At 43.5% G+C, this 26,571-nt stretch overlaps 2 protein-coding genes across 20 annotated transcripts in view; both read right to left on the reverse strand.

Annotated features, from left to right (window-relative positions):
* The window catches only part of CPNE1 (copine 1), a 662,572-nt gene that overhangs the window by 573,182 nt on the left and 62,819 nt on the right, over positions 1 to 26,571 (reverse strand). For 3 of the 16 annotated variants that reach the window (XM_086932331.1, XM_086932332.1, XM_086932330.1), the window contains one exon: positions 19,329 to 19,474. The exons of the other annotated variants lie outside the window; for them this stretch is intronic. In XM_086932331.1, the coding sequence (XP_086788457.1) occupies positions 19,329 to 19,361 (33 nt within the window). In that variant the 5' untranslated portion in view covers positions 19,362 to 19,474. The remainder of the gene's footprint in view (positions 1 to 19,328; positions 19,475 to 26,571) is intronic. 16 annotated transcript variants of the gene reach the window in all.
* The window catches only part of RBM12 (RNA binding motif protein 12), a 76,987-nt gene continuing 62,819 nt past the window's right edge, over positions 12,404 to 26,571 (reverse strand). For all 4 annotated transcript variants that reach the window (XM_086932327.1, XM_086932325.1, XM_086932326.1 and 1 more), the window contains one exon: positions 12,404 to 19,474. In XM_086932327.1, the coding sequence (XP_086788453.1) occupies positions 15,631 to 19,449 (3,819 nt within the window). In that variant the 5' untranslated portion in view covers positions 19,450 to 19,474 and the 3' untranslated portion in view covers positions 12,404 to 15,630. The remainder of the gene's footprint in view (positions 19,475 to 26,571) is intronic.

Consider the following 26,571-nt stretch of genomic DNA (forward strand, 5'->3'; position numbering starts at 1 on the left):
GCAATCCTTTTTCACAGGCGCCCCCGTTCTAAGTTTGGGTCAGGTACCCAAAAGTGCCTTAGTGAGGGCATCAATGAACAGGAGTAGCAGTTCAGACCTGGAGACTCCCGGTTGCAGAACCGGTCAAGATGTTAGTCTTGGCTGCCACTGAGGGAAGCTGAAAGTCAAGGACCTCAGCCGCTCTCCACACCACCATTGCACTGGAAGCTCCCTTCTACGTAGCCACATTAGAGGGGGGGGAAAGCAGACCAGCATTTGGAAACGTATCCAGGCAACTGGCTTCACTCAGTTCCTTACACCAGTACATATTTTGCTCTTCCTCATAGGACTGGTATTCTATAAGAGTCTAGTGACCCCCTTTCAGTCTTCCCTAAGGCCTAGCCTGAAAGAATAGAGCTCAGGCTCCGATCTAGGAGGCAGTCTGCGTCAGGTGACTTATCCGGCTTCGTGTCGAAGTCTGGTGATAACAATGGTTATGCCGTCGCCAGTGGGTTCTGTGAGCACCAGTGCCAGGGAAGGTCAGGGTGGTACAAAGGTGCTGGTCTAGGTATGGATCCTCGAGGTCCACTAGAGCCAGAGCAAAATCAGAAAGGGACCTTCCTAACCCCATGGGGTCCGAAGGCATGTCAGAGGAGTCTCTTCTCTCAGATCAGCACATAGTGGCACAGAAAAGACACCGACTTCAGTGCACCTGGGTGGTGCCTATATAGATAGAGCAACATTACTTCAGGCTTGGACAATGCACACAGAGCATATCAATGTCACCTACCAGCATGAAGGTGTACTGCTCACAAATAATCTTCAGATCCAGTCCGAAGCTTGAGGAAATTCAACAGTAAGAAATCAAGAATATGCGGCTAGAAGTCTATCAGATTACACCCATTGTCTTCATTACCTATACCCGTTACAAACATAAAACAATCACTTCTTTGTAAGATAGTGACACCTTAAGAGTGACAAACTGACAAGGCGACCTTTTAATACTTTGGAACTCGTGTCATGAGCCTCAAATAACTTTCTTATAAGCTTCATCTCCCATCCTTTTGAATGACTGAAATATTTGGCTATCCCACGTTAGTCAACGTTGCTTTCTAGGTGGAAGGGGGAAAGAGGGAAGGGGTTGTTGTGAGTTTAATGGGCATGCACAATTTTTAATCCTGCCTTTGATCTTTCACTGCAATATAAAATATGGGCTGTGGCCAAAGACTTTTCTGTACTGTACACTTTGATAGTTCCACCTCAATTGACATTCAAAGCAAGGTAAAATAGCATTGTAGTTCTTGCCTAGTAGTAGAAGCGCTACGGCTAGAGGCTAATCTTTTCAGAGGAAAGAACAAGTTACTTACCTTTGGTAACAATATATCTATAAGAGACCTAGATTAGTTATAGATTCTTAACATAGATTTACCTCCAGGCATCTGACTGGATCCGGAGAATTTTTTGTCAGCAGTACCCCTGTGTGTCGAAAGGTTGTGTCGGTCAGCTCTGCATTTGCCATTGGCGTCGCGGTCGCCAGGATGACATCGTGATACCTACTTAGACGCCGCCCTCGCGCGCCGACGTCAGTTCTTTTACATCACATTCCACGCCAGAAGCGCAGAGCCATGCAAGACACGGACCACTGGTGCACAAAGTTAGGGCCCTGAAAAGGATTCCCTGACGTTAGAAGTCAGTTAGTAGAATGGGGAGGATGGGTGGGTCAGTAAGGAATCTATAACTAATCTACGTCTCTTCCATATATATCGGCACCGAAGGCAAGTAACTTGTTCATCTGAAAGAAACAATTAGTTATAGATTCCTTACCTTAGAATAGATACCCCAGCAATACCAACCCCGGAGGTGGGTCTGCGAACCAAATTCACACCATAAAGTCTTGGAGAACAGAACGGCCAAAGAAGCAGACTCTCCGTACTTTGCTATCCAGGCAGTAATGGTTTGTGAACGTGTGCAGAGATGCCCACATAGCTGCCTGATAGACGTCATTGAGGGGGACACCCCCATCCCAAGCAATAGTCGCTGCCGTCGCCCTGGTGCAATAGCAAGCTTTAATGCACAAAACAACCCACCTAGAGATGGTCCGTTTGTGCACGGCCTGACTTTTTTTGGCACCCTCGTAGCTAACACCCAGTATTGCTTGGTGTGATCCAAATATATGAAAACGCACGTTTTGGACACAGACATTGGAGACTCTATTCCTCCTCCGAAGGATGCGGAAAGAAGGTGGGCAAAGTGATGGTTTGACCAATGTGGAAAGTAGTAAACACCTTGGGAAGAAAGGAAGGTCTAGTTCTGAGGACGACCTTGTCCGGATGAACGGCCAGAAAAGGAGATTTTGAAGAAAGAGCTTTTTGAAGGCAACCCAAAAAGCAGTCTTTAGAGTAAGAAGTCTGAGAGGACAGTTATGAAGTGGCCCAAAGGAAGCGCACTCAAGTTAAGAACCAAGTTCAAGTCTCAATGAGGCAATACGGAGGCAATAGGAGGAAAAAAGAGGAGTTATACCCTTAAGGAAGAGAGTTAAAAAAGGTTGATCAGGAAGCCTAAGAAAAGCTGTAATGGCTGAGAGCTAGCTTTTCAGAGTGCCCAAACCGGAGCCCTGCTGGGCCAAAGACAGGAGGAACAAGAGAACCTCCAAAAGAGGGGCAGAAAGGGGATCCACAGCCTTTGCTGTGCACCATGCCGCAAATTCGTTCCATCTGCAGGTGTATACAGTCTTAGTGGAGCGACGCCTGGCTACAAGGTAACATCACAGACTTCGGGAGGAAGGTAGAAAAGGTGTTCAACTGACGCAGCTCAATCTGCAGAAAAGGAGATGGAGGCTGTACAGGTTCGGGTGGAGGACCTCCCCCTACTGCTGCGACAGAAGATCCTCCCAAGGAGGCAGTCGGATCGGAGGATTGGTGGCCATGTGTAACAGCTCGGGATACCAGACTCTTTGTGCCCAATCCAGAGCCACAAGGATGACTGGAGGCCCGGTTGCGCTGCATCTTCTTCAGAACTCTGGGCAAAAGTGGTATAGGCGGAAAGGCGTATAAAAGACCGCAACTCCACTTGCAACAAAAAGTGTCGCCTAGCTAGTGCCGCCTTGGAAATCCTAACTCGCAAAATTGCGGACATTGCACATTCCCTTCGGTGGCGAACAGATCTAACAAAGGCTATCCCCACTGCTGAAAGAGACCTTTCGCCACGTCCAAGTGAAAACGCCATGCACCTGCGGCGGCGATCATCTGCCCTGGTGTTCAGTGAACCTGCCAGGTGTTGAACAACCAGTGACATGCCCTGATGTTCAAGCCATGTCGAGAGATGGAGAGCCTCTTGACATAGGGTCCACAACCCCGCCCTGTTTGTTGCAGTACCACATGGGGGGGGGTGGTGTCCGTGAACACCTGCACTACCCTTCGATGGAAAAAGGGTAGGAATGTGTTATCGCAAAACGAATCACCCAGAGCTCCAGAAGGTTGATATGGAGCTCGGACCAGAGGCCTCTGATCTCAGCAATAGACGTGCTGTGCCCTCCGAGATCTGGACCCAATCTGACATTCCCCATATGCTGCGCCCACTGGAACTTCAGGTCCCACTGTAGAGCCAATTTATGCTACCTGGCACGATCGACATGCAGGAGGCAATGAGGCCCAGCAGCCTCCGGGTAATTCTGACCAAAACCCGGGATAGAGGCTGAAAGATCGGAATCACAGCCCAAATATCCTGGACTCGCTGCTCGGGAGGATAAACCCGAAAATGCATTGTGTCCAGAACAGCTCCAATGAAAAGGAGCTTCTGAGAGAGAATCGGGTGTGACTTCGGCCAGAGGATTGTGTACCCCAGCGAATGCAGGAGGTAAGCCATAGTCTGGAGGTGGGAAGACTACAGCCTGGGGCGAACCTGCCTTTAACAGCCAGTCGTCGAGATAGGAGAAGAACGGAACCCCTTGATCTGCGTCTGCAATCACCGCCATCACATTTGTGAACACCCGAGGGCACTGGTAAGGCCAAAGGGGAGAACAGTAAACTTAACCTGCTCCTGGGACACCATGAACCACAGGTAACGCTGGCAGGACGGGGACGTGAAAATAAGAGTCCTGCAAGTCCAACGCTACCATCCAGTCTCCAGGGTCGAGGGCAGACAGGATCTGAGCCAGGGTCAACATTTTGAACTTCTCCTTCTGGAGGAAGCAGTTGAGGTGCCTGAGAAGCAAGATTAGACACAGGCATTTGTCCTTCTTGGGCACCAGAAAGTAGTCGGAATAGCAACTACTACCTACTTCTGGGGCAGGAACTCACTCAATGACTCTCTTGGCAAGGAGAGCCGGAATTTCCTGTTGGAGGAGGAACAGATGATCCTCCGGTGGCATGGATGGAGGGGTAGTCTCTGAGGGGAGGGAGTAACCCCTTCGGACTATCGGTAAAACCCACCTGTCGGACATGATGGTGCACTAGTGGGGGAGATGATGGCGAATCCTGCCGCCCACGGTGATTACCGGCCCTGGAAGGTCGGACTAGGAGGGTTTGGAGGCTGCTGCAGAGGGGGTCGTAGTGGACTGGCCCCTCACTGTACCCCACACCCACCGCGGTGGGTCCCACGTCCCCAGCCACGCAGGGGCTGAACAGCTTACGCCGGCCTGATGCTCTGGGCGGAAAGTGGTGGGGCACCCCTTCTGTAGCCACAAAATGTTTGAATAGCAGATTCTGCAGGGCGGGTGGTGGAGAGGCCCAAGGACTTGGCTGTAGCACAAGAGTCCTTGAAGCACTCTAGCTCGTTTGGTTTGTCGCAGAACATGAGACAGCCATCAAAGGGCATGTCCATTAGGGTAGCCTTAACATCCGATGAAAAACCAGTCGACCTCAGCCAGGCGTAGCGTCGAAGGTCTAACAACGTTAAACTCGTCCTGCCTAGCGAGCCAGCTGTGTCCAGCCCACAGCGAATGGTAAACTTAGCTGGGTCTTTCCCCTCAGCAACTGTACAGGAGAGTATGGCCCGGGCACTAGGGCAGCACCTGCGCTACCGTATCCCACACAGAGTGGGTGTAACGGCCCAGCAGACATGCAGTGTTTACCAACCCCAGTTCCAAGCTGTAGGAAAAAAATATCTTCCCAAGATGGTCCAGCTTTTTGGATTCCTATCAGGTGGAGCGGTAGGGAATGCACCTTTGGATGTCGAGGCTTGAACAGCCAAAGCTCTCAGAGGAGGGGTTTTGGGAAAGGAAAGAGGGGTCGCCGGTAGCCGGGCGGTGGCGTCTGGCATCATCCTATCCACAGGAGCCCCGGTGTTGAGCCTGGACCAGGTGCCCAAAAGGATGTTGTGAGGGCTTCATTAAACTGCAGCAGGTGCTCCGTAGAGCTCGCTGCCGGTTGAAGCACCTATATCATCAGGTGGTTAGTCCTGACTGCCACCGTAGGTAGCTAGAAGTTGTGAGCCTCAGCAGCCCTACGCAACACCACTGTATACGAAGCTCCCTCCTCCATAGCCACGGTAGGGGGAGACAAAATGCCAAGATCTGGAGAAGTGTACAAACCACTGGCATCCCCAAACTCCTGTCGCCAGTCTGGATCATATTCCAACTGGTCAGTTTAAGGGTCTCCAGACCGCTTCCAGTCGTCCTCACCATCCTCTGGTTGTCAATCTGGTCTAAAAGAAACAGGGTGGAACAGGAGCACTAATGTAAAATTCAGCGCCTGATTGGGCTCAATGTCCAGTATGTGTTGGAGGCTGGGGTAGACACCAGCTTGGGACACAACCCGCATCGGTGAACCCTGCGGTGCTTAAGCCGCCGGCGAAGGCCCAGAGCCCCCAAGCGGAGTTGGGCTGCCCAAAAGATGACATGCATCGCTTCTCAAAAGCTTTGATGCTTAGCAGGGGTCGCTCGGGTCCCGGAAAGGAGGGCGGGGGGGTGGACTTGGAGCAGACACAAACTTAGCATGCAGGGTGGTGGTCCCTCGACCTCCCGTGCGAACGAGACCTCGAACTGTGCAGAGCTGACTGCCATGTGTCTGGAAGCTTTAAGGAGCGCTCCCGCAAGCAGTCGGAATAAGACTTGGGCTCATGATCGCGTTCCAGGCACCCCAGGTACACACGGTGCGGATCCGTCAGACATCAGTTTTTGGCAAGAACCGCAAGCATTGAAACTGGGCGTCCCTGACGTGCACCAAGAGTCAAAGACTCAAAACAGAGTCGACAAAAGTGGGCAAAAGAAATCAGTGAAAAAATGACTGGAGGAACCACTCTCTCCAGATCTGCTCTGGCTGGTGCAGAAAAAGAAAGAACGGACGTCAGCGTGCAAGGGCGGCGTCAAAGTAGCTACAGTGTCGTCATCCCTGCGAGGCAAGCTATGAGTGCAGAGGCAACCAACGCCAGCTTTCGATGCGTAGGAGTACTGCTGACAAAAAATTCTCTGGATTCAGTCGGAGGCCAGGGGGTAAATCTACGGTAAGGCATATATAACTAATTGTCTCTTCAGATACAGTCCCAAACAGCCAAGATTTTTTTCCCAGACAAGGAGAGATCATGGCCTCGGGGCAGCAATGCTCAACTGTGATCCCTAAGGACTGCAAGGCTATGACAATCCACAATAACTCTTCTTGCTCCCCAAGACTCTAGACTGAACCAGTGCCACTTCACTGGAATGGACTAGAGGGCCCTTCAATGGTCAACTCTAGTGTGAAAGATAAATGGCCTACGGCGAAGCTGGTGCACGCACAAAATGACAAGCAGAAATTCTAGTGTATCAGTAACAGATCTGCCTCTCTCAGAACAAATGATATCTTTTATGACGTGGGGTGGTGTACTCTAGTCTTTGACAAGGGAGAACACAAAGTACAGCAACGACAGTCATATCTGGCTCATTTGATTAGCAAAATTAAACAGAGGGAACACGTGCAGCACAGACCGGGCCCCTGTGCTTCTTTTAATATATTATTTTTATAACGATACCTGCTCTATGATAGAGTTACCCAACAAAGCCAATAAGCACCTGAGAAATCAAAGCTTCTGATGCAGTTCGGTCAGAAGCATTACTTCTGTTACGGAGTAAGGGTTATGACAGACGCCATGTGCTGCTTTATTGTAGATTTATTTTTAGGTCGAGCTGGACTAGCATCCGTAGGATGCTCCAGTCCAGTTCGACAACTATAGTGATCGACTTCTGGGGGATTAGGACAAGAGGGTGCCACGCGCTTTAGCCTGTGGATTTGTGCACGCGCACGTCGGCTCCGTCCACATGTCGGCTCCGTCCACATTCACCGTGCACATCCCCACACATACACACATGCATGCGCATACACACAGACAGACACTCGCTCGCACACACACACACACACTCCCCCCCCCCTGCAGTCACCACACACGCATACACACACGCATACACACAGACTCCAAGACACATACACACACGCACGCTCACACACATACACAGCCCCCCGCCGCCCCACGCACACACACATGCCCCCCGCCCTCGCAGCTCAGCAAAGGCCCCCACTCACCGGTACTCTTCTCCAGGCGAGGGCTCGTTACAGGCGGCGGCGGTCTCATCCTTCTGTGCGTGCGAGGCTCTCACCTCACGGGAGCCCGCCCGGGCTTCCGGTGTGTCTTCACGTCCCGCCCCCGGCCTGCCTGCCTGACTTCCGCCTGGGACATAATAACAACTACGTTTGAAGGAGAGCGCTTTAATGATACATCCACTGCTCCGTAGGCGTAGATGTGTTTTATTTATTTTCAAGTGGATGACTCGTTTAAATCGGCGTGCATCTACTTTCCATTGACTTCTCAACGTGACGTTTTAAAGCTTTGTTGGGAAGTGAAACTAAACCCCTGCCACGCTTCTGGTACCTTTCCGTGTGATTATTGCTCCCCGCCGCAGTTCTGGTAGTGTTTTCGATGTACTCTGAAATGGCGTGCAAGCGTTCTTTTTACCAGGGATGTTCAGCACCGATTTTTCCTGGTTCTAGTCCATACCGACCGCACAGGTAAACTGCAGAGTTTGTACTTTACGTTAATAATCATTGCTTTCTCAACCGTGTAGTATGACTTTATTCCACACTGTGTATGCTTGTATCATTTGTTGCATTTATACTTTATTTATCAACGTTTCAGGTGCTGTGCACTAAGCGACCTGATGGCGTTGTATACGTCAAATTTTGAAATGAGCCACCCTGTAAGGTGTGGAGGATGCGGTTTGTAACTTTGTGCAACCCTGATTGAAGATCATTGTACCAGGACTTTACATTATGCTTTTCTTTATTTCATAGAGATATGTTGAAAAGTTGTTTAATATTTTCCTGTTGGTACTAGGCCTGCTCAACTTTTTCTGTTCTGGCTGAGGTGTTCCGTCATTGTGTATTTTGACTGACTGACAATATTTGAGCTATATGTTTGTTTATTTTCATTTTTGCCACTCCGAATGTTTGTTAAATACTAGCTTTTTTTTTCTTGTAAACGGTTTGCTCGGGACTGTGGCCTCTTTATCTTCTCTCTCGGTTTTCTTATCCTCACCAGTTTTTTGTCTATACCAACTTTTTTTTACTCGTAGGTCCTTTTCTCACTTTCGCAATCTGTCTTTTTCCTTTTTCACGATTATTGCTATTTTTTCCATCTTGTTTTTTCTTGTAAACAGTTTGCTCGGGACTGTGGCCCCTCTCCCATTGTAACCTGTCCCATTTATAAAGCATTCCTTGATTGTAAACAAAGTTTCGTACCAAACTGATCTCAAGCAGAACGAGCGTTGACTTCTTTCGTGCAGCGTATTGAAGCTGAGCGACAGCAGCTTAGATGTTTATAAAATAGCAAAGTACACTGTATCCATACTAAAGGGAAATATGTTATATGTTACAGTCCAAACAGGACACAAGTACTGTCTAATTGCAGACACATCCAAATGAATCTGTCACTATACCCACATTTCGTAAGGCTACCTTCGAAATCTCAATATCTGCACTCTGGCAAGCCCTGTGCATACAGCTGGCGTGCTGCAGGAGAAGGCTGTGGACCGCTGTCACTTGGGATGGTTGCTGAAAAGACATACGGTCATGTGGGTGCCTTTGCATACCATGCATTTGCAAGCAAATGAGTCACTGGCAAAACAGCATGTTCAACAATACATTGACTGGGCACATTTCACGAGTTTTGGATGCCTTTGAATCCGTGTATGTTGTGGTGGCAGCTGCAACCTTACATGTTGCACACAACTTACGCATTCAGCAAAAGCTGTATACCCACAACCACACACACAACCACACACACACACACAACCACACACACAACCACACACACAACCACACACAACCACACACACACACAACCACACACACAACCACACCTTCAGTACACACTTTCACCAGACACACACACCACCAGCCGTCCGTGCACGCTTTCACCAGGCACACACACCACCAGCCGTCAGTGCACGCTTCCACCAGACACACACCACCAGCTGGCAGTGCACAATTCCACCAGGCACACACACCACCAGCCATCAGTGCACACATCAATTGTTAGCGCATCCACAATTAACTATTGTAGCAATCGCAGTATGGCGCACTTTACTTTTAAACATATTAATCTAAAGCGCAGCATGCCACCATTGCTACAAAAATAAATTTAAAAAAATTTGGCCTTCCTTTAATAGAATTTTGTTGCAATTGGAGTTGCAATATTTAGCAACGCCAATAGCTCAAACTTAATTAATGCGAGACCTATTGCATTGCAAATGCTTGTTAATACATTAAAGCCCATTTCCGGTTCTTTCCTCCCAAGTCTTAGCATAAGTTTAAAAACAAATAAGTTGGGCTGAAGAGAACGCTCCTGTAAAAAGTCGTGAGAACCTTACCAGGGGGCGGTTGGGCAGTTCTATCTGTCTATCTAGGCCTTATTCTTGTCCATAGCTCTGAAACACCAAAGGCTGTTGTGAATTAACTAACCAGGATAAAAGCAAGTTAAAACACGCACTGGCAAAGCTATTATGTCTCGTCTAGACAAGCTGGTGTGATTTACTGCAAGCATACCACAAAGAAAAAAAACATGCTGCTACCTACACATGATGGTCTTATGCTTTCCAAAAAAATGTTAATCATAGCATATCATTTTACTATTGAGTGCTTCATAGACATTTTAGAAACCATCTCGTTTAAATGTACATCACAGGAAAATATTTTTATTGGTGAAACTAAGGTACCATTGGCTTTGAATTACAGAAACGTAAAGTCATGCTTTAGAAACAGGTGTCACTAAAAAACAAAAATATATATATCTTTTTCAAATTCGCAAACTAAAGACTTTGGGGCAGATTCTCAGAATCTGCCCGTTTGTGAACAGGAAAAGGCCTTTTGGGATGTTTCATCCCAAAAGGGCATTGCAAATTAGAGAATTGCAAAATTTGCAATTCTCTATTGTGCGATTGCATTTAAGGAATCGCAAATTGCGATGTAGAAAGCAGCTAAGTTGTGCGAATTTGGCAAAAGAAATCGCAAATTACCACCAACTTACAGGTGGTGGCACTTTAGGAATTCTTTGAAAAAAAGTGCTTTTTTCTAAGTGACATGTGGCACACATACATGCCCTTCGGTATGTATGTGCGCCACATGTGCACACATGCATATTTCAGGGGTGCAACTGGGTGTCCTTTTGGAACCCTTGCACCCTTGAAATTAGGTACCCTCAATTTGCGCGCACACTTTCCATTCATTCCTGGGGGACTCTTGGCCCATAGGAATGAGTGGGAAGGGATTCCTTAATTGTGACTCGCAATTTGCGACTCGCAATTAAGGAATACGAGTGAATTGCAAAATATTTGCGATTTTTTTCATTAAATCTTGTTTTGCGATTCTGAAATAGTGATGCTCTAAAAATCGCTATTTGGAAAATCGCAAAACCTTTCATGGATATATCTGCCCGTTTGCCCATTAGCCCTAGCAATAAACTGCACGTTTTGTAGGTAGATATGCACATTATCAGGCAAAATGATGCTACTTGGCAGTGCGAGAGCGGCATTAGCTGATGTGGGCAGACCTGTTGCCCCCCGTTGCTGGTGAAAGCAAAATATCAAAAAACGGACAAGAGGGATGACCTAGAGCCACTCTGCTTGTGTGTGTGTGTGTATATATATATATATATATATATATATATATATATATACATATACATACACACACACAGACATATATACACACACAGATATATATATATACACAGATATATATATATATATATATATATATACACAGATATATATATACACACAGATTATATATATATATATATATACACACACATACATACACATTATTTATGAATCGGATTAAATGAGATCAATCTACCTAAAGCGGTTTAGGTCCGACTAAAAAAAAAAAAAAGGTCTGGAAAGGGCATACATTATAGGGAAATTAGGGGTCAGTCTCATGCCTTTCATGTTGTCCACTAACTAGTGAAAGTAGATTTTAGTTTTCAGTTAAAGCACAGTGTAAATTGAAAAAGTTCACTTGTGCAGGGAGGAGGACAAAGCCACATTGGAAGGATCATTTTTGTTTTTTGAAGCGATAGACAATGCTTCCAACAAGTTAGAAAAATGTTAAGTGTTGGTAAGAGTATACTGTACCAACGTTCCAACGAAAGGAAAGAATATTTTTTGAAATCGAGCACTGCATGACTGACCAGTTGTAAACAATTAAAAACTGAAATTGATAAAAATGCCTTTTCAAATTAGCATCTATTTCAAGTAAAACTCCTAACATATTAGGTAAAGTCCAACACACTGCAAATAATTTAATGCAAGAGGCACTTAAACTGTGCTAATAATTTCGATAAATTGTTTTGGATAATAGGTACAGTTAATGATACACTGGCCTATTCTCTAAATTTGCCTACTGTAGGTCTCACACACTCAAACATACCAGCACACAAACCAACAGACCTCCACATACTCATTTGCTTGGAGTCGATTCAACTTATATGTAGCCAATAGACACAAGCAAGACTGCAGCAGGAGGCACATGGTGTTGTGCCTAAGAAAAGCAAAGGTTGACGTGCACCAAGTTTGGGACAGTGCGGGACGCACCCAATGACACCTCTTCGTGTGATGGTTAGGTGGTGATAAAATGTAAGAAACTCGATAAGCCATGGTTAGGCAATGACTCCCTGACTTGAATGATTAATGAGAGGACTTCAGTGCTTTCTAATGCTTCACCGAAGAAATGATCAGACGCCGTTTAACTCATGCCCTAGTTAATTTCCAATCTTAATTCAAGACGCTGGCAGTTGCAATTGCAAAGCTAACAGCTATTCTACTTCCCTCATATTGGGCCACTGCATGTACATTAGGCTTTGACATATGCATGCCGTGCAGCACCCATATAACAAACTTAAAAAAAAAATGTTATAGCATGTCACTGAATAATTCAAATAATCAGCCAATTACAGTTGCTTTATGTGACAGGTTTATTTAACAATGTTTATCAAACTGAGTATTATAAAGAATGTATATACATAGCACAAAGGTAAAACAATCCAATATATATTTCACTGTAGATTCAAACCTATAAGTACCACCAACACAATTCTCCTCTGATACAATAGCATATTGGTAAAGGAAGATGGCTGCAAATCAATTTTGCTGAGACTGCACTGATAAAGCATAATACTGGATGAGTATAATGAAGTGAGTAAAAAAAGCTTAAGTTACTCTGGAACATCCAAAAGTCTGTTTTAGATTTCACAGCATTGTTTCTAGCATTTTTAATAATGCTCGTATTAGACACTCACTTATCTTTGTAACAAAAAAATATATATTTTCGTTTCCCTTCTCACATCATGTACCATGTTCACAAAATCTAGACTAATAAAGCACAGCTTCATCACGTTACGTCTAAAATGAAACATGCTCTTAACAATGAACACGTCAGTGAAATTAAGTTTTTCCACAGCTGCACAACTAAAGATAAATAAAATAAATTGGTCAACACATTTAAATAAGGTACTGCAATTTTTGTTAAAATGTTTAATAGACGGCCTAAGTTTCATGAACTAGCTTTAAGTCGCACATTAAAGATAATTCAATGCATTCAGAATTATTTATTATCCAAAAAAGAGTGGTTGTAAACAAACGATATTCAGTAGGTGGAATGTTGCAACAGCAGGTTGCTGTAGACAAATCACCACAACGTTTAACTGGACAGGGGAAATCGCATCTTATTACTTGCAATATATAAAGCAGTGAACTAGGTTACAGTAAACCCAAGTATTTTGCTAGGTCTGCCATTCAAACAGGTCAAGGAAAGTGTTGTCAATGCGTTAAAACCAAATAATGGAAATTATTCAAATGCTTACTAGTGTTGATATTTCAATAACTAGCATAGAACACTCTTGTATACCTTCAATTAAAACAAACCACTAGACTAATCACAAAATCAGTTCCGGTCTATTAGATAATCAGCAACATTAAAAAAAAGTCAGAGGGCCCCGTTTGATTACCAAATATCTGCGGTGAAAAATGCCCAGAAACTCCAAAATAAAAAAATAATATGCTGCAGAAAATGGATTAACGTTTGCACAAATGCAGGCAGTGAGTAAGGCAGAGTGTTTATCGGTCTTATTAATCAATAGGGTCATTTTCTAATATTCTGTATGACCCAAGAACATATGCAACATTGGGCTATAGCTGAATTCACAACAGGGGGTTTGAAGGAAAGGGGTCATTTGAACATAAACCGAAGAACTGTAGCAGAAAGTCAAACATTCTACTTAGATCAAGGCATTTCGTTCAATTACAAGGTCTAGTTTCCACAGTGTTAAACGGATGAAATATGCAGTATAGCATACGTATTGTTAATGAATACAAGGCAAGAAGGAAACTGTCTAATCATTAATTCCATCTTCAATTATGACCTGACTCCAGGATACCATACGGTCTGCTCAAAAGAACAAGAGGAGAAAAACATAAAAAAATATTTCACATAACATAGAAAATGAGGCCTACGTGTCCAAATTCTCTTCCTGTGGGAAATGTTTATTTACAGAAGGCTTCATTTAACAATATTTACAATCATTACATTTCTAAATGTAGCATTTTCCATGCTCTTAATTTACAAAAATATGAGCAATTCAACAATAACTACAACGCATTCTGTAAAATCCTTCCATAAAAGGATATTTTCCTGCATTGTAATAAACTGCAGATCGTATTTGTACAGAAATTTCCCATTAGGATGAGAAGCTCTTGCTGCTGGTTTCATTGGTTAATTGATTGTTTAAGTGCCCAACCATGTTCAACACAAAAAATACACATTGTAATGGAAGGAGCATAAAAATTCAGAGTTGTCATTTTGATATTAGCAACATCAGATTTTTCCTGCCAGTTTGAAGGAAGCCAGAGATTTCAAAGTGAAGCAAAAAAATAAGAATTCCATTCATAAAAGCTTTCAGATAACATGCTTAAAGATTGACCATTCCTTTTCGGATTCCAACTTCAAGGTACTACAGGGTGCCAAGAAAGTACATTAAAGAACGAAGATGAAAATAAATTTCGGATCAATACATATTTGCTTAGAGTACATCTCCCAAAACGCCCTAGAATATCTTCTCCAGAAACCGTGCAGGGGCTGTCTGGGTACAAATAAAAGTAAAATCTAATCCGGCTAATCCCTATAAGTGGACATTTTACAGAGCTGTCACTGGCCAACTCATCCATGAAACTAGCAGCTCATGCTTCCCACCACTCATCACAATGGCAATAGCGATCACAAAGTTACGCACAATCTAGCACTAAAAAGTTATTAGCAATGAGAAAATTGGACCAGATTGCTGATTAATTTAATGAGCAATTATATATATATATAAAAAACAGCTACAATACCATATGAAACACTGGGGTTGTCTTAAAAAGCAAGCCTTTAGCCAAATACACAAGTGCCTTCTGTGAACAGTAGGGTAGAAAAGGATAGCAGAATGCCACGGTCAATGAAGTTCTACTGCAACAAAATCAGTTGAGTTTACTCCGAATATACAGTGATATTACACACAATGTAAGCTTAAGTGAGACAAAAAGCAAGCAGTTTCTCACAGTCACTTAACTTGTGCCAGGTTCACATTCATATACTAGCAAAAAACATACATTTACTAAACAAATATTTGTGACACGATAAATGTCAAAAATTATCCTCCACAGTTGAAATTTACAAAAACGTTTTTCAAAACACAAATGAAGTCATTGCAGTTATAATCCTGTACAGTAAAAAGGCTTAAAAGAACAAAATAAAAAGTACATTTAACAGACATACAAACGTTTTTAGAAAATAAAACGACTTTGAAAAATTAACGTAACTTTTACCCAAAAAGGAAGTATAAACTTAGATTACAATAGTCTGAAAATAACACCATCAGGATAGAAGTATGAAATAACTGTCTTTGTTGTCAATCAACCCCATGATATTTCCTCATAGTGTCAATTTGCATTTCACACTGAACTACCCAAAAACCTCTGGTTTAACTTTACAGATCATCAATTGTATGTGGACTGCAGTCTCAGTTTTGCAGCTATCTCGAAGACATTTACATCATTCTGCAAAAAAAATCCGAATGATATACAAGTTTGAATAAGAAAACTAGCCTTGATGGAATAACATTTTTTTGGCTACAAACCTAAAACAAGAAGAGCTACCCTAAAACAAGTTTTACCTTTCTCGAACCAATAGGCCTGTCATTGAGATCTACTACTGCTGCCATAGCTTCATCACGAGATTCGAATGCAACCATTGCCTCACCAGTGGACATGCCTTTCTCGCTATATTTTAAACATACTGAACCCGGGATTAGCTGATAACCATAAAAAAAATCTAAAATTTCATCAACTGAAACAGTAAACGGCATATTTTGAACTTTAATGACAGTTGGGCCTGGTTTTCCAGAGGATGTCCCAAAACCTGGTGGCCCACTAACATGCTGACTCCCTGGGCCAAAACTTGGAGGTGCATTCAACAGTGCAGGACCACTGCTCAAACTTGGTGGCCCACTGCTCAGACTTGGGGGGCCACTGCTCAGACTTGGAGGGGCATTTAAGTTACCAGGCCCATTTCCAAAATTCGGAGGCCCACTTCCGAAATTTGGAGGTCCACTTCCGAAGTTGGAAGCATTTGAGGGTCCACTTCCGAAATTAGATGATGCGTTTGAAGGTCCTCTACCAAACGTAGAGGGCGCATTTGAAGACCCGCTTCCAAAGTTAGAGGGTGCATTTGAAGGTCCACTCCCAAAATTAGACTGAGTGCTTGAAGGTGCACTTCCAAAACCAGAAGGAGCATTTGAGGGACCGCTTGTAAAGTTGGAAGGTGTATTAGGGGGCCCACTTCCAAAGTTGGAAGATGCACTAGGAGGTGCGCTTCCAAAGTTGGTTGGTGCATTTGGGGGGGTGCTTCCAAAGTTGGATGGTACATTGGGGGGCCCGCTTCCAAAGTTGGATGGTGCATTGGGAGGGCCACCTGCAAAATTTGAAGGTGTATTCGGAGGGCCACTTCCAAAGCCAGAGGCCGCATTAGGGGGCCCGCTTCCAAAGTTGGAAGGTGCATTTGGGGGACCACTCCCAAAGTTGGAAGGAGCATTAGGAGGTCCACTCCCAAAGTTGGAGGGTGCATTAGGGGGCCCACTCCCAAAGTTGGAAGATGCATTAGGGGGCCCACTACTAAAGTTAGAGGGTGCATTTGGTGGCCCTCCACCAAAGTTTGATGGCACATTATGGGGCCCACCACTAAAGTTAGATGCTGCATTTGGTGGCCCACCACTAAAGTTAGACTGTGCAACTGGGGGTCCCCCTCCAAAATTAGATGGTCCAGTTGGGGGACCACCACTAAAGTTGGAGTGTGCATTTGGATGACCACTAGCAAAGTTTGAGGGGGCGCTAGGTGGGCCTGCTCCAAAGTTAGAGGCTGAATTTGGAGGCCCACCTCCAAAGTTGGAGGGTGCAGTTGGGGGTCCACCAAAGTTCGATGGCACATTCGGGGGACCACTTCCAAAATTAGAGGGTGCATTTGGGGGTCCACTTCCAAACTTTGGTGTATTTGGAGGGACACCTCCAAAATTTGATGGTGCATTACCAAAATTTGAAAGAACATTAGAAGACCCACCTCCAAATTTTGAAGGCAAATTAGAAGATCCACTACCAAACTTTAAAGACCCACTCACAAATGTTGAGTGCCCCCTTTCAAACGATGGACCACCGGTAAAGTTGGATGAACCACTAGCTGACATCTGACCACTTCCAAAGCCTTTAGTGTCCATTCCTGAAGTTGATAAACTACTACTTACAATAGCAGACATTAATGGCCTGGTTTCACCAAATCCACTACCAATTCCAGGAGGCGGGTGAGGTGGACCATAATTGCCGGATGAACTATTAAAATTACCAGGAAAGTTAAAGGGAGGACCATTGTTTGCATCTTTTGAGCTACCACTTGGGAAAGAGCGATCATCACCACCACCACCACCGAGGACATCAGTTAATGGAGGATATATCGGCAGCAGCACTTTTAGCCCTTTCTTTCCTTGCACTGGTGGGTTCATCTCAATTTCTTGTTTTTCTTCTAAACTTATTAAATGCAAAAATACATCCCTCCCACTCATTTTTTTACGATGTAGTCGTTCAGCCTTGTGAGCGTCTTCCTCAGACTTAAATCTAATTAGTGCTTGTCCTAAACCTTGTCCATTGCTATCAGAAAGTATCTGAATCAACTTATCTTCCACAACAATTCCTTCCATACTCAAAAATGGAATAATATCAGCTTTATTGACATTAAAAGGAAGATTCCAGAGATGTGCATGTACTTTAGGTACTTTTCTGTCCAGATCCATAGATAAAAACAAATCTTTCTGATCATGGTAACTGGCATTCTGGTGTCTCTTTTGAATTAGATCTATTTTTTCTAGCATACTCTTTTTAGGTATAGGGTGAACTTGTATAAATCGACTTCCCATGTATTGCTTATGGCGATTCAATGCTGCTTTATGGTCTGCCTCATTTCTGAATTCGGCAAAACCTTCACCAGTTGTTTTGCCATTGGGTCCACAAGCAATGTAGATACTTTCTTCTATGATATCTAGAGTTTTGAAGAAATCTGCAATTTTCCTTTTCTCTATATCGAAAGGGAGGCCTTTCAAATAGACACAATAGCCTTGTTCATGTGGGGATCGTGATCGGGACCTTCTACGTCCACTGGGAGATTTTGACCTTGATAACAAATGTGGAGGAGGGAGCGGGTGCCCAGAATGTCCCACAGGTTGCTTTAAGAAAATGTGACCTCCAGCAGCTACCCACTGCCTTTCTGTAGCTGGTGTGACTTCAACAAAACGTTGACCCAACATCAATCTATTTCTCTTCAAAGCTTCAAATGAATCTTGTGGTGTAAAGAACTTAACAAGTCCACTGCCAGTAAGGCGGCCCATATGATCCTTAACCATAACTACAGAATCTACACGAAGCCCATGGAAAAACTCTTTCACATCCGTTTCAAGTGGAGGAAAAGGCAGCCCATGAAGGCATACATAGAAGTCATCAGGATTTGCCAGAAGGGGTTTTATAGTATTCTGGGAGTTCATCTGCATTGGGGTTGTAGGATTTGCTGGCCCTTGCATTGGGGTTGCAGGATTCATCTGCCCCAAAAACATTGGGTTTAGATTACTGTTCATGCTCATCATATTTCCTGAGCCATTCATCCCAGTAGGAATTGGTGGAACTGGTGGTGGGTTCATGGGAGGCATTGCGGACAGGGGTGGAATAGGTGCCATTGGGGGAACAGGTGCAACTGGAGGAATTGGAGGGACTGGAGGAACAGGAGGCAAGGTCGTTACTGGTGGCGGAACAGACATTGATGGAATAGAAGGCATTGTTGGAAGTGTTGGCATTGAAGACATTGGAGGAATAGGTGGTGGTGGTACTGTGTTCATTGGAGTTGCTGTGCTGGGCATAGTTGTACTGAATGTTGGGCTGCAAAACGTTGGTCCAAGATTCGGAGGGGCAGTTCCCATACTTGCAGTAGAAAACGTGGGTACATTTTTACTACTTTCATGCACAGAAGTAGCTGCTGTAACTATGCTTGGAGCAGGACTATTGAAGGTAGGCGCTGTGGTAGAGATGTTCGGCCTACCACTCATAGCAGAACTAGGAGGGGGGCCTGACCGGTTAGTATTTGCTGGGGTAATATCCAAGTTTGCGGTTTCAAAACGCCTACGACTAAGTTCAATCATATTCTGCATCTCAGTTTTACTGCTAAGCAATAATGATACTTTTGAGCCTTTAATGTTACCACCAGTACGCATCATACCAAGCCTTGCATCTTCATCGGTGGCAAAAACGATGAAAGCCTCACCCTGTTCACCCCCCACAATATGCACGCCCCCATCTGGTATTGTCAATCCGGAGAAGAAGTGGCGGATGTCCATGGTCCCCGCCACAATTGGCAGGCCTTGCAAACGGATGACCACAGCCATGTTGAGCAGAATCAACAATACACACCTGCAGACGAAAAAAGGCAACGTCTATGTCAGACTACCATTCTGAATACCATGAAAAACCCAGACACTTTAAGACATCCAAAACATTACAAATCAGAACCTGTTAGTACACACATTTATTTTTTCACCAAAAAGTATTACATAGTATTTTTAAAGTTCATTATTGATCCTTTAAATACAAGGCTGGCATGTTGTATGGCATGGGAGTATGAAGGCATGACTTCCTATAGGAAACACTTGTGCAATTTTACTTCTGAATGTAATATTTAAAGCTTTTCACTTATGAAATCTTTCAAGTAACACAAAAATTAACAAATTAAACCATTTGACATCAACTTTCTCGTACTCTGCACATTCTGGAGATTCTGGAGAAATGTTAAATAGACTCCTATTTCATGTACCAACATTAGGAGACAGAGAAGAGGAATAAGCAGTCGGGGAGCAAGGCTGTTGTCAATGATCAAAGAACTACTCCCATCCCATATTGCATAGTGAACTGTAGCTCTATCCGTTAGTGGAATCTTGATACTGCCTCTTAATACAAGTAGAGTTGAACTGGAATCCAATGAGACTGATCCATTTGAAAATATTCGTATGACATCAAATTTAACATTTACAATCCACTGACAGCCAAAGTAGAACTACTCTCATTGCACATTAAATAAGGACAAAACAGGTAGTGAACATAAAGCAGAAATGCCCAAAAAAGGCAGCACCCACACATGTGAAAACCAAGACTAATATAAGCTCCAGTTGTAAATAACACTTACTTTCTTAGAATGTAGTCAACGTTTGGAGGCCGTTTCAATACATTGCATGTTGCCAATTACGATCAGTTGAAACTCAAAATTAATGTGCGTATTTTGGCTCCGATACTGGCAACAGATGTTCACAGTAAAAATGTAATGCAGTCTGTCCCCTTGTCCATGAGGTATGAAATAAATGTTTACTTCCTATCAACTCAGGAAAAACACGATTTGCAATTTGAAAGGCTTTGGATATCTAAAGTCTCTTCTCACCAGCTAAAAATATCCGGACATAATGCAAGACCTTCCTTATTAAGATTGCATTTATGTTGCTAACCAGAGTTCAGTTGTCTTTAGAGAATTCTCCGAAAAATACAGTTTTAAAGGAAAAATAAAGTAACTGGGATAAGTTAACAAAAAGTACCATATAGTATGAGATTGTATTTTCAAGCAAGGTGAATTTGAAACCACTATTTCTCAGGTACATTGCTTTAGTGAAATGTTTCTCAATGCACATAAACATCAACTGTCCAAAACATATTTGAGTCACTCAACTGAGCTAATAGCTATGTAGGCTAACCTTTCTAATTCATTTATCATGAGGGAAATACAATCATAAGGTACCTAGAAAGTCGAGACTTCTATAAACAAGGCTTAACTATTCTTCCTTCTGAACAGTGATGAATTTACTAGTTAACTGTGTCTAGGTTCTTCTAAAAGTATTAATATTACCATTCACCAAGACATGACAGTTTATTTCTTCAAATCACAAAGGATAGCAGATAAAGTCAGCGCTCCTGCAACTTCAACCCGTCACTAGATCTTATAAAGATTCTGCAGTTGACAAATTAACACACTAATCTGTTTAGGTGACTATCTAAAAACGTTTAGGACAAACCGATAAGAAACTAACAGTACCAGAAAACGGACTGAACGCAACATCATGAGTTCAGCAGGCATTCTGGGGCCAAAAGGCACTCTGCGCAGAGACTCAGTTGAAATGCAATGCACTGGTAGTTTAGACTGCAGTGAATCTTAAAAATGGTTAAAGTACAGTCACTGATATGACATTACTGTAGCATCCTCTCTGCAGCAATGCAGACTATTTTCATGCTCAGGATGCTGGGTTACCATGAGGCAGTCAAATTCTCAGAGAATAGTCAGAGAAAACCCCTAGTTGTCAACCACCACCCTTGATCTTCAGAACAGGTACTGTAAACAATGCAACCTTTACTACACTGTAGGATACATCCTCCCAGTACAGCAGCTATGGCATGTGGTGCCTAATATGATATAAATAGACTTAACCTTTGAAGGAGGCAAAACAGTGTACATTATTGAATGGCTACCTTGTGGGAACTCAATTATAGTAAATAAAACAAGGCAATCCGAAGAGAACCTGTATCTCGCATGTTAATGACTGTTTAAGTATTTTCTTGGTTCAATCGTTAAAAGAAAATATTTTTTAAAACATAGTTAAGTACGGTGCCCCAAATCAGGAAGATGTGGTCATGGACGATTTATTGGCTACAGCATATGTGCCAGATACAGAGTCTGGGATTTACTAAAGACATTTCAAAGCTTTCCATATTTAATACAAAGGCACCCCAAAGGAGCACTGGCACTTTAAAACGGAGTAAAAATGTTTAATACATATTGGAACATTGGAATGTTGGGAGCTCCATTAAAATACACTGGAGTGCTTCAAGCTTAAAATGGCTAGTATAAGCCCAGAGCTCCAACATTCCAATATTTCTTTGTTCCCAGATGTGGCTGTGAACAAAGGCTTCAGGGAGCCTGAAGGGGTTCAATCCCCTCTCGCTTCCTTAAGTCTTTGTTTTATTTGTTAGAACTTTATGCCTTCTAGTGGCAGAATGCTCTAATAGCCTTATAGCCCTTCGTAGCTGGGATATACCATCTATTAAAGTCCCGGTTCCTTGGTAAAGGCCCGAGCCGATCGCTGGAACAGGCCTTTAATAGCCGGTATAGTCCGCTACGGCAGGCTATAAGGCAATAAAATTAATCTATCACTTTATCTACAACAGAGGAATAAGTCAGTCAAGTAATTCTAAAGTATGGCGATGTTAGCCTCTCCAAAATAATTGAGGGACAGGGGTTTCTACCATACTGAGTCCTGTATTTTACTTGTAAAACCGTAATCTAGAGAAGAGTAAATTAAAATTGTGTGTAAGGCAGAGCATGTCCTGAAGTGAAAATATTTTTCTAAAAAAGGACACTTTAAATTGTATGCGAATCCGAGTCTGATGGGATTAAAACTAATTAAAATGTGCAGTAAAATAATTACCATTCCAATAAACAGCACAAAACAGCAAAATCAGTCTAGTGCAAATTGATAATACAATGCAGCACACTCTACACAAATATAATTATTTTGGACATTACAAAATGTGTTTGTTTAAAACATAAAAAATCCTGCTCAATTTCCAGTCTGATACCCTACGGTTCTCGTTTAGAAAAAACTATGCAGTTTACGTTATCAGTATACACCCCTGTTTTAGGGACACACTAAAGCAGAGTGTTGAGTTCTAGCGATGGAGGACATAAGTAGCATCTCCTGCATATGCACCAATTATGCTCCACTAGTTTAAAAATAACACTACAATGCCTTTTTACTGTATGCTGCAGCATCACCTTTCCATGAAGAAGTAGAGACGTCAGGGGAAGAAATTTCAGATCTACACATCACAGACCTAGTTTTCACTGCAGGTTAAGGTAGACCTTGAAAGAACTCTTCGTAGGAGAGATATGCATATGGCTGCACTTTGCCTTTTGGGTGGGTCAGTACACCAGGCGGCCAGAGTACATGGCTGGGAACAAAATTGTGGTCCTTGACCTCAGCATAGCCTGCATAACACCAAGTCTGTGGAAGGCCCCACATACCTGCACTTGAAAGCAGAGGTGGAAAAATGCTTAACTTCTGAGCGAGCAGCCATTAAGACAAAGTAGGCCAGAGGCCTCCAACGACCCCCACTGGCAGACGAGTGGATAGAGGTACTAATGAATTTTACAATGCCGGCTGGGCAAACCCCTACACTCGTACTAGACCACTACTGAGAGATTAATGCGAGAGATGCTGTCTCCTAACCCACCAAAACGCCCCCTCAACTCCAGTAATTTGGAGCAGACCAATAAGGTACCCTTTCTAGCAGTTAACAATCCAAATACAGGCTAGTGAACCATTAGAAAGTTCTGGTTTGTAGTGCTACAAGTTTAACATGCTCCCTTTTACTACACTGACATATCAACATAACTGCATAACACACAGGCACAACATTGCCCTGACACGATCCTAGCTACACTTACCACTGCCTATCCAACTGTTGGTCAAGTATTATATCTCCAAAATGTATATGGAGCAAACCCGTTTATACCCGTTCTGCTTAACAAAATAAAAAAAATTAAATTAAAAAAAAAAAAATCGCCTGCACACTTGGACAAAACTGCCTATTAACCCTTAACATTAAGACTCATTTCACAGATGTCGCCCAAATACAACAAGCATTGGCATAGCCAATAGGTCTCGCCTTTGGGACTTTTTCACAATGCAGGACACTGGTCCTAGGAACTAGAAAGAGGCACTGTATTACAAGGCTTAGCTTGTAACATTAAGATATTCTCAAAATTATTCCTCAATAAATTGATCTTGAAAGGTCGGGAGAGTCCCATTGGAATTCAGTCATGTGACATGTGTTCCAGACAGATTATTGAAGCGATGCACTAAACTCGTCAAACCAGATTAACTCTTCGCCTTGAAACGCTTGCATCAAGGCGCCGGTTCAGACGGCCCCAAATCGGTCTCTGCTAAATAAAGACGCTAACCGTGAAATTTGAAAACAAGGAAACTGGGTACAGGAGCAGCAGCACCTGTACAGCATGAAAGAAGCAGCTGCCCTGGATTGAGTGTCAACATGCTGTAAAGAGCTACTGCAGGTAAAATGCGGAGCTGCATGAAGGAAGCGGCTGATCTGAGCTGAACATGCTGTAAAGAGCTACAGCAGATGAAATTAAAGCCACATGAAGGAAGCGGCTGCCTTGAGTTGAAGGTTAACAACATGCTGTAAAGAGATACAGCAGGTAAAATACGGAGCAGCAGGACGAGACTGGGTGAGGAGTTGGCAGCAGCACATGTGCAGCATGAAGGACGGGGCTGACCTGGGCTGAAGGTTAAAAACAAGCTGTACAGACCAACAGCAGGTAAAACGCAGAGCAGCATGACGAAACTGGGTGAGGGGGCGGAGAACGGAACCAAGCCAGTGATGACAACACCCTGGGACGACTCCTGTGAGGCAATAAGGCACACGGCGCGCCCAGAACTCGGTCACCCATGGCAAACATTATCAGCCGCCTTTGAAGTCGGTGAGCTAAAAACTGTTGTCCCATATTCCACTGCAGCACTTTGACCTGCAGACTGCTCGCCTACAGCCCGTCAGTACCGAAAGGGGAGGGGTGCGAACGTCCTCTGATTACACATTAGGTGCCTAAAAGAATTCTATAGGTTGGTTGCCTTCATTTAAGCGCGACTCCTCAAACAGCTGTAGATGCGCCATTAGCGGGAGCATCGATGCCGAAGGAAACAGCATTCCCTCAGTGGAGTATTTTATCAATCACACGACCTTTGCATAACTGGGCAGAGTAATCAGTCATTTTAAAAAGATGTGATTTCTTACCTGCACTTGCAGATACTCCATCCATTCCCCGGGTGGTGTGCACTTAAAAATACTTCACTCCTTTTAAGGCCTAGGAAAATACGGAATGCAGCAAAAGTGCCATCTGTTTCCAATCAACGCGAACGCGAGACAGGCAAATGTAAACAAGCGCTGGCACGATAATTGGAAACATATGGCGCCTCTGCTCACTCCCGAGACACACAGGCTGTGGGAGGGGATATTTAAAGATAAGGCGGGACATACCCAAGCCTTTGGCCATTTGTATGCTCTCTTTTATGGAAGCCTTACGCAAATGGCCAATCAAATACGTGGTAGCAAAAAAAAAAACACGAGCAAAGCTGTAGGAGTTGGAAGTCCTTGCAATAAGCCTCGCAGAGCAGCGCATGCGCGCTGGCTCAGGCGAGATCTAAAACAAGATTGGTTGACTGCAAAGGAGGCCTGTTAATCTGAAAGCACTGATAGAAACTACTCTGAAGGTTGGTTGACAAGGCAAAGGAAGGCAAGACTGAAGAAGTGTGTACTACTGGCGTTCCTTTGAACACATGGTCAACACTGCTCCCTGTGATGCGACGGGCACAACTGAAAGCCTAGTCCTAGTGAGCACTAAACAGAACTACGGGGACAGCAGGAGGTTACCAATGCATAGTGCTCGCTGAAACCACGAGAATAAAAACATTTGAGTCCACACAACAGCATGAGGTAAAGCAGTGCCCTAACAAATTGTTCTCGGATAATCTGAATCAGGTTTATTTCACACCAAGGTCAGAACCGGAAAGTGAGAAGTTACTTACCAGTTACACTGGATTCCCACATTGGTTTCGTCTCAAAACCTGCTGGAAGTCTCACCACATTTTAAAAGGGCCAGAAAATACTTAAATACATTTGGTTTCATTTTACAGCAAATGAACAGTCATTTGTGTACAGAAATTACCAGTGTACCTTAATGACACAGTCCAAACATTACAGCAAGAGGTTTCAACAAGCACCAACTCAATCTCTTCATTTCTGATTTTATTTCATAGCAAATTATCTTAACAGAAGTATAAAAGGTTTGCATCTGAAATCTAGACAAAGACTGGAGAACTAGGAGGATAATATCACTGCCAAATGTATTAAGGGGAGTGCTTAGGTCCTAGCTTCCCAAGTCTTAACAATAAGTGGCATTTAACAGGAAAAACTGGTGGATGGTCTTGTGCCTTCCCTCCATACTGTCAATCCATTTAAAGGTTGGGTTACACACTATACTAATTAAAATTATCTTCAATGCAGTCAAGTTCAAAGTTCTGCAAGTCTGTAGACACACAATGCTGCATCATCTGAAGTAAACCATATTGTCAACAAAGACAAATGTGCTGCAATATTGATATATTGATGTACCAAACAAACCTTGCTAATGCTTTAGATACATGGCGTTTAAAGAAAAATGGTGAACCCATATACCCTTGTAGGCTTGGGCAATAAAATCAGTCAAAGTAAAGATATCTACAAGGGATTTCACTTGTTTTCACAGTATTGTAAATTCAGAATTATTTGTGAGTCAGTTAAATAAAATCAGACTCCTAGGTGTCCCGTTAGGACAACCAAATAGTCTAATTGACAAAGCACATAAGAAAAACAAAAACAAAGCACACAGAAGATCCTAGTCGTAGAAACTGAAATGTCGG

The sequence above is a fragment of the Lissotriton vulgaris genome, chromosome 7, assembly GCF_964263255.1.
Source record: "Lissotriton vulgaris chromosome 7, aLisVul1.2, whole genome shotgun sequence".
Lineage (NCBI taxonomy): Eukaryota > Metazoa > Chordata > Amphibia > Caudata > Salamandridae > Lissotriton > Lissotriton vulgaris.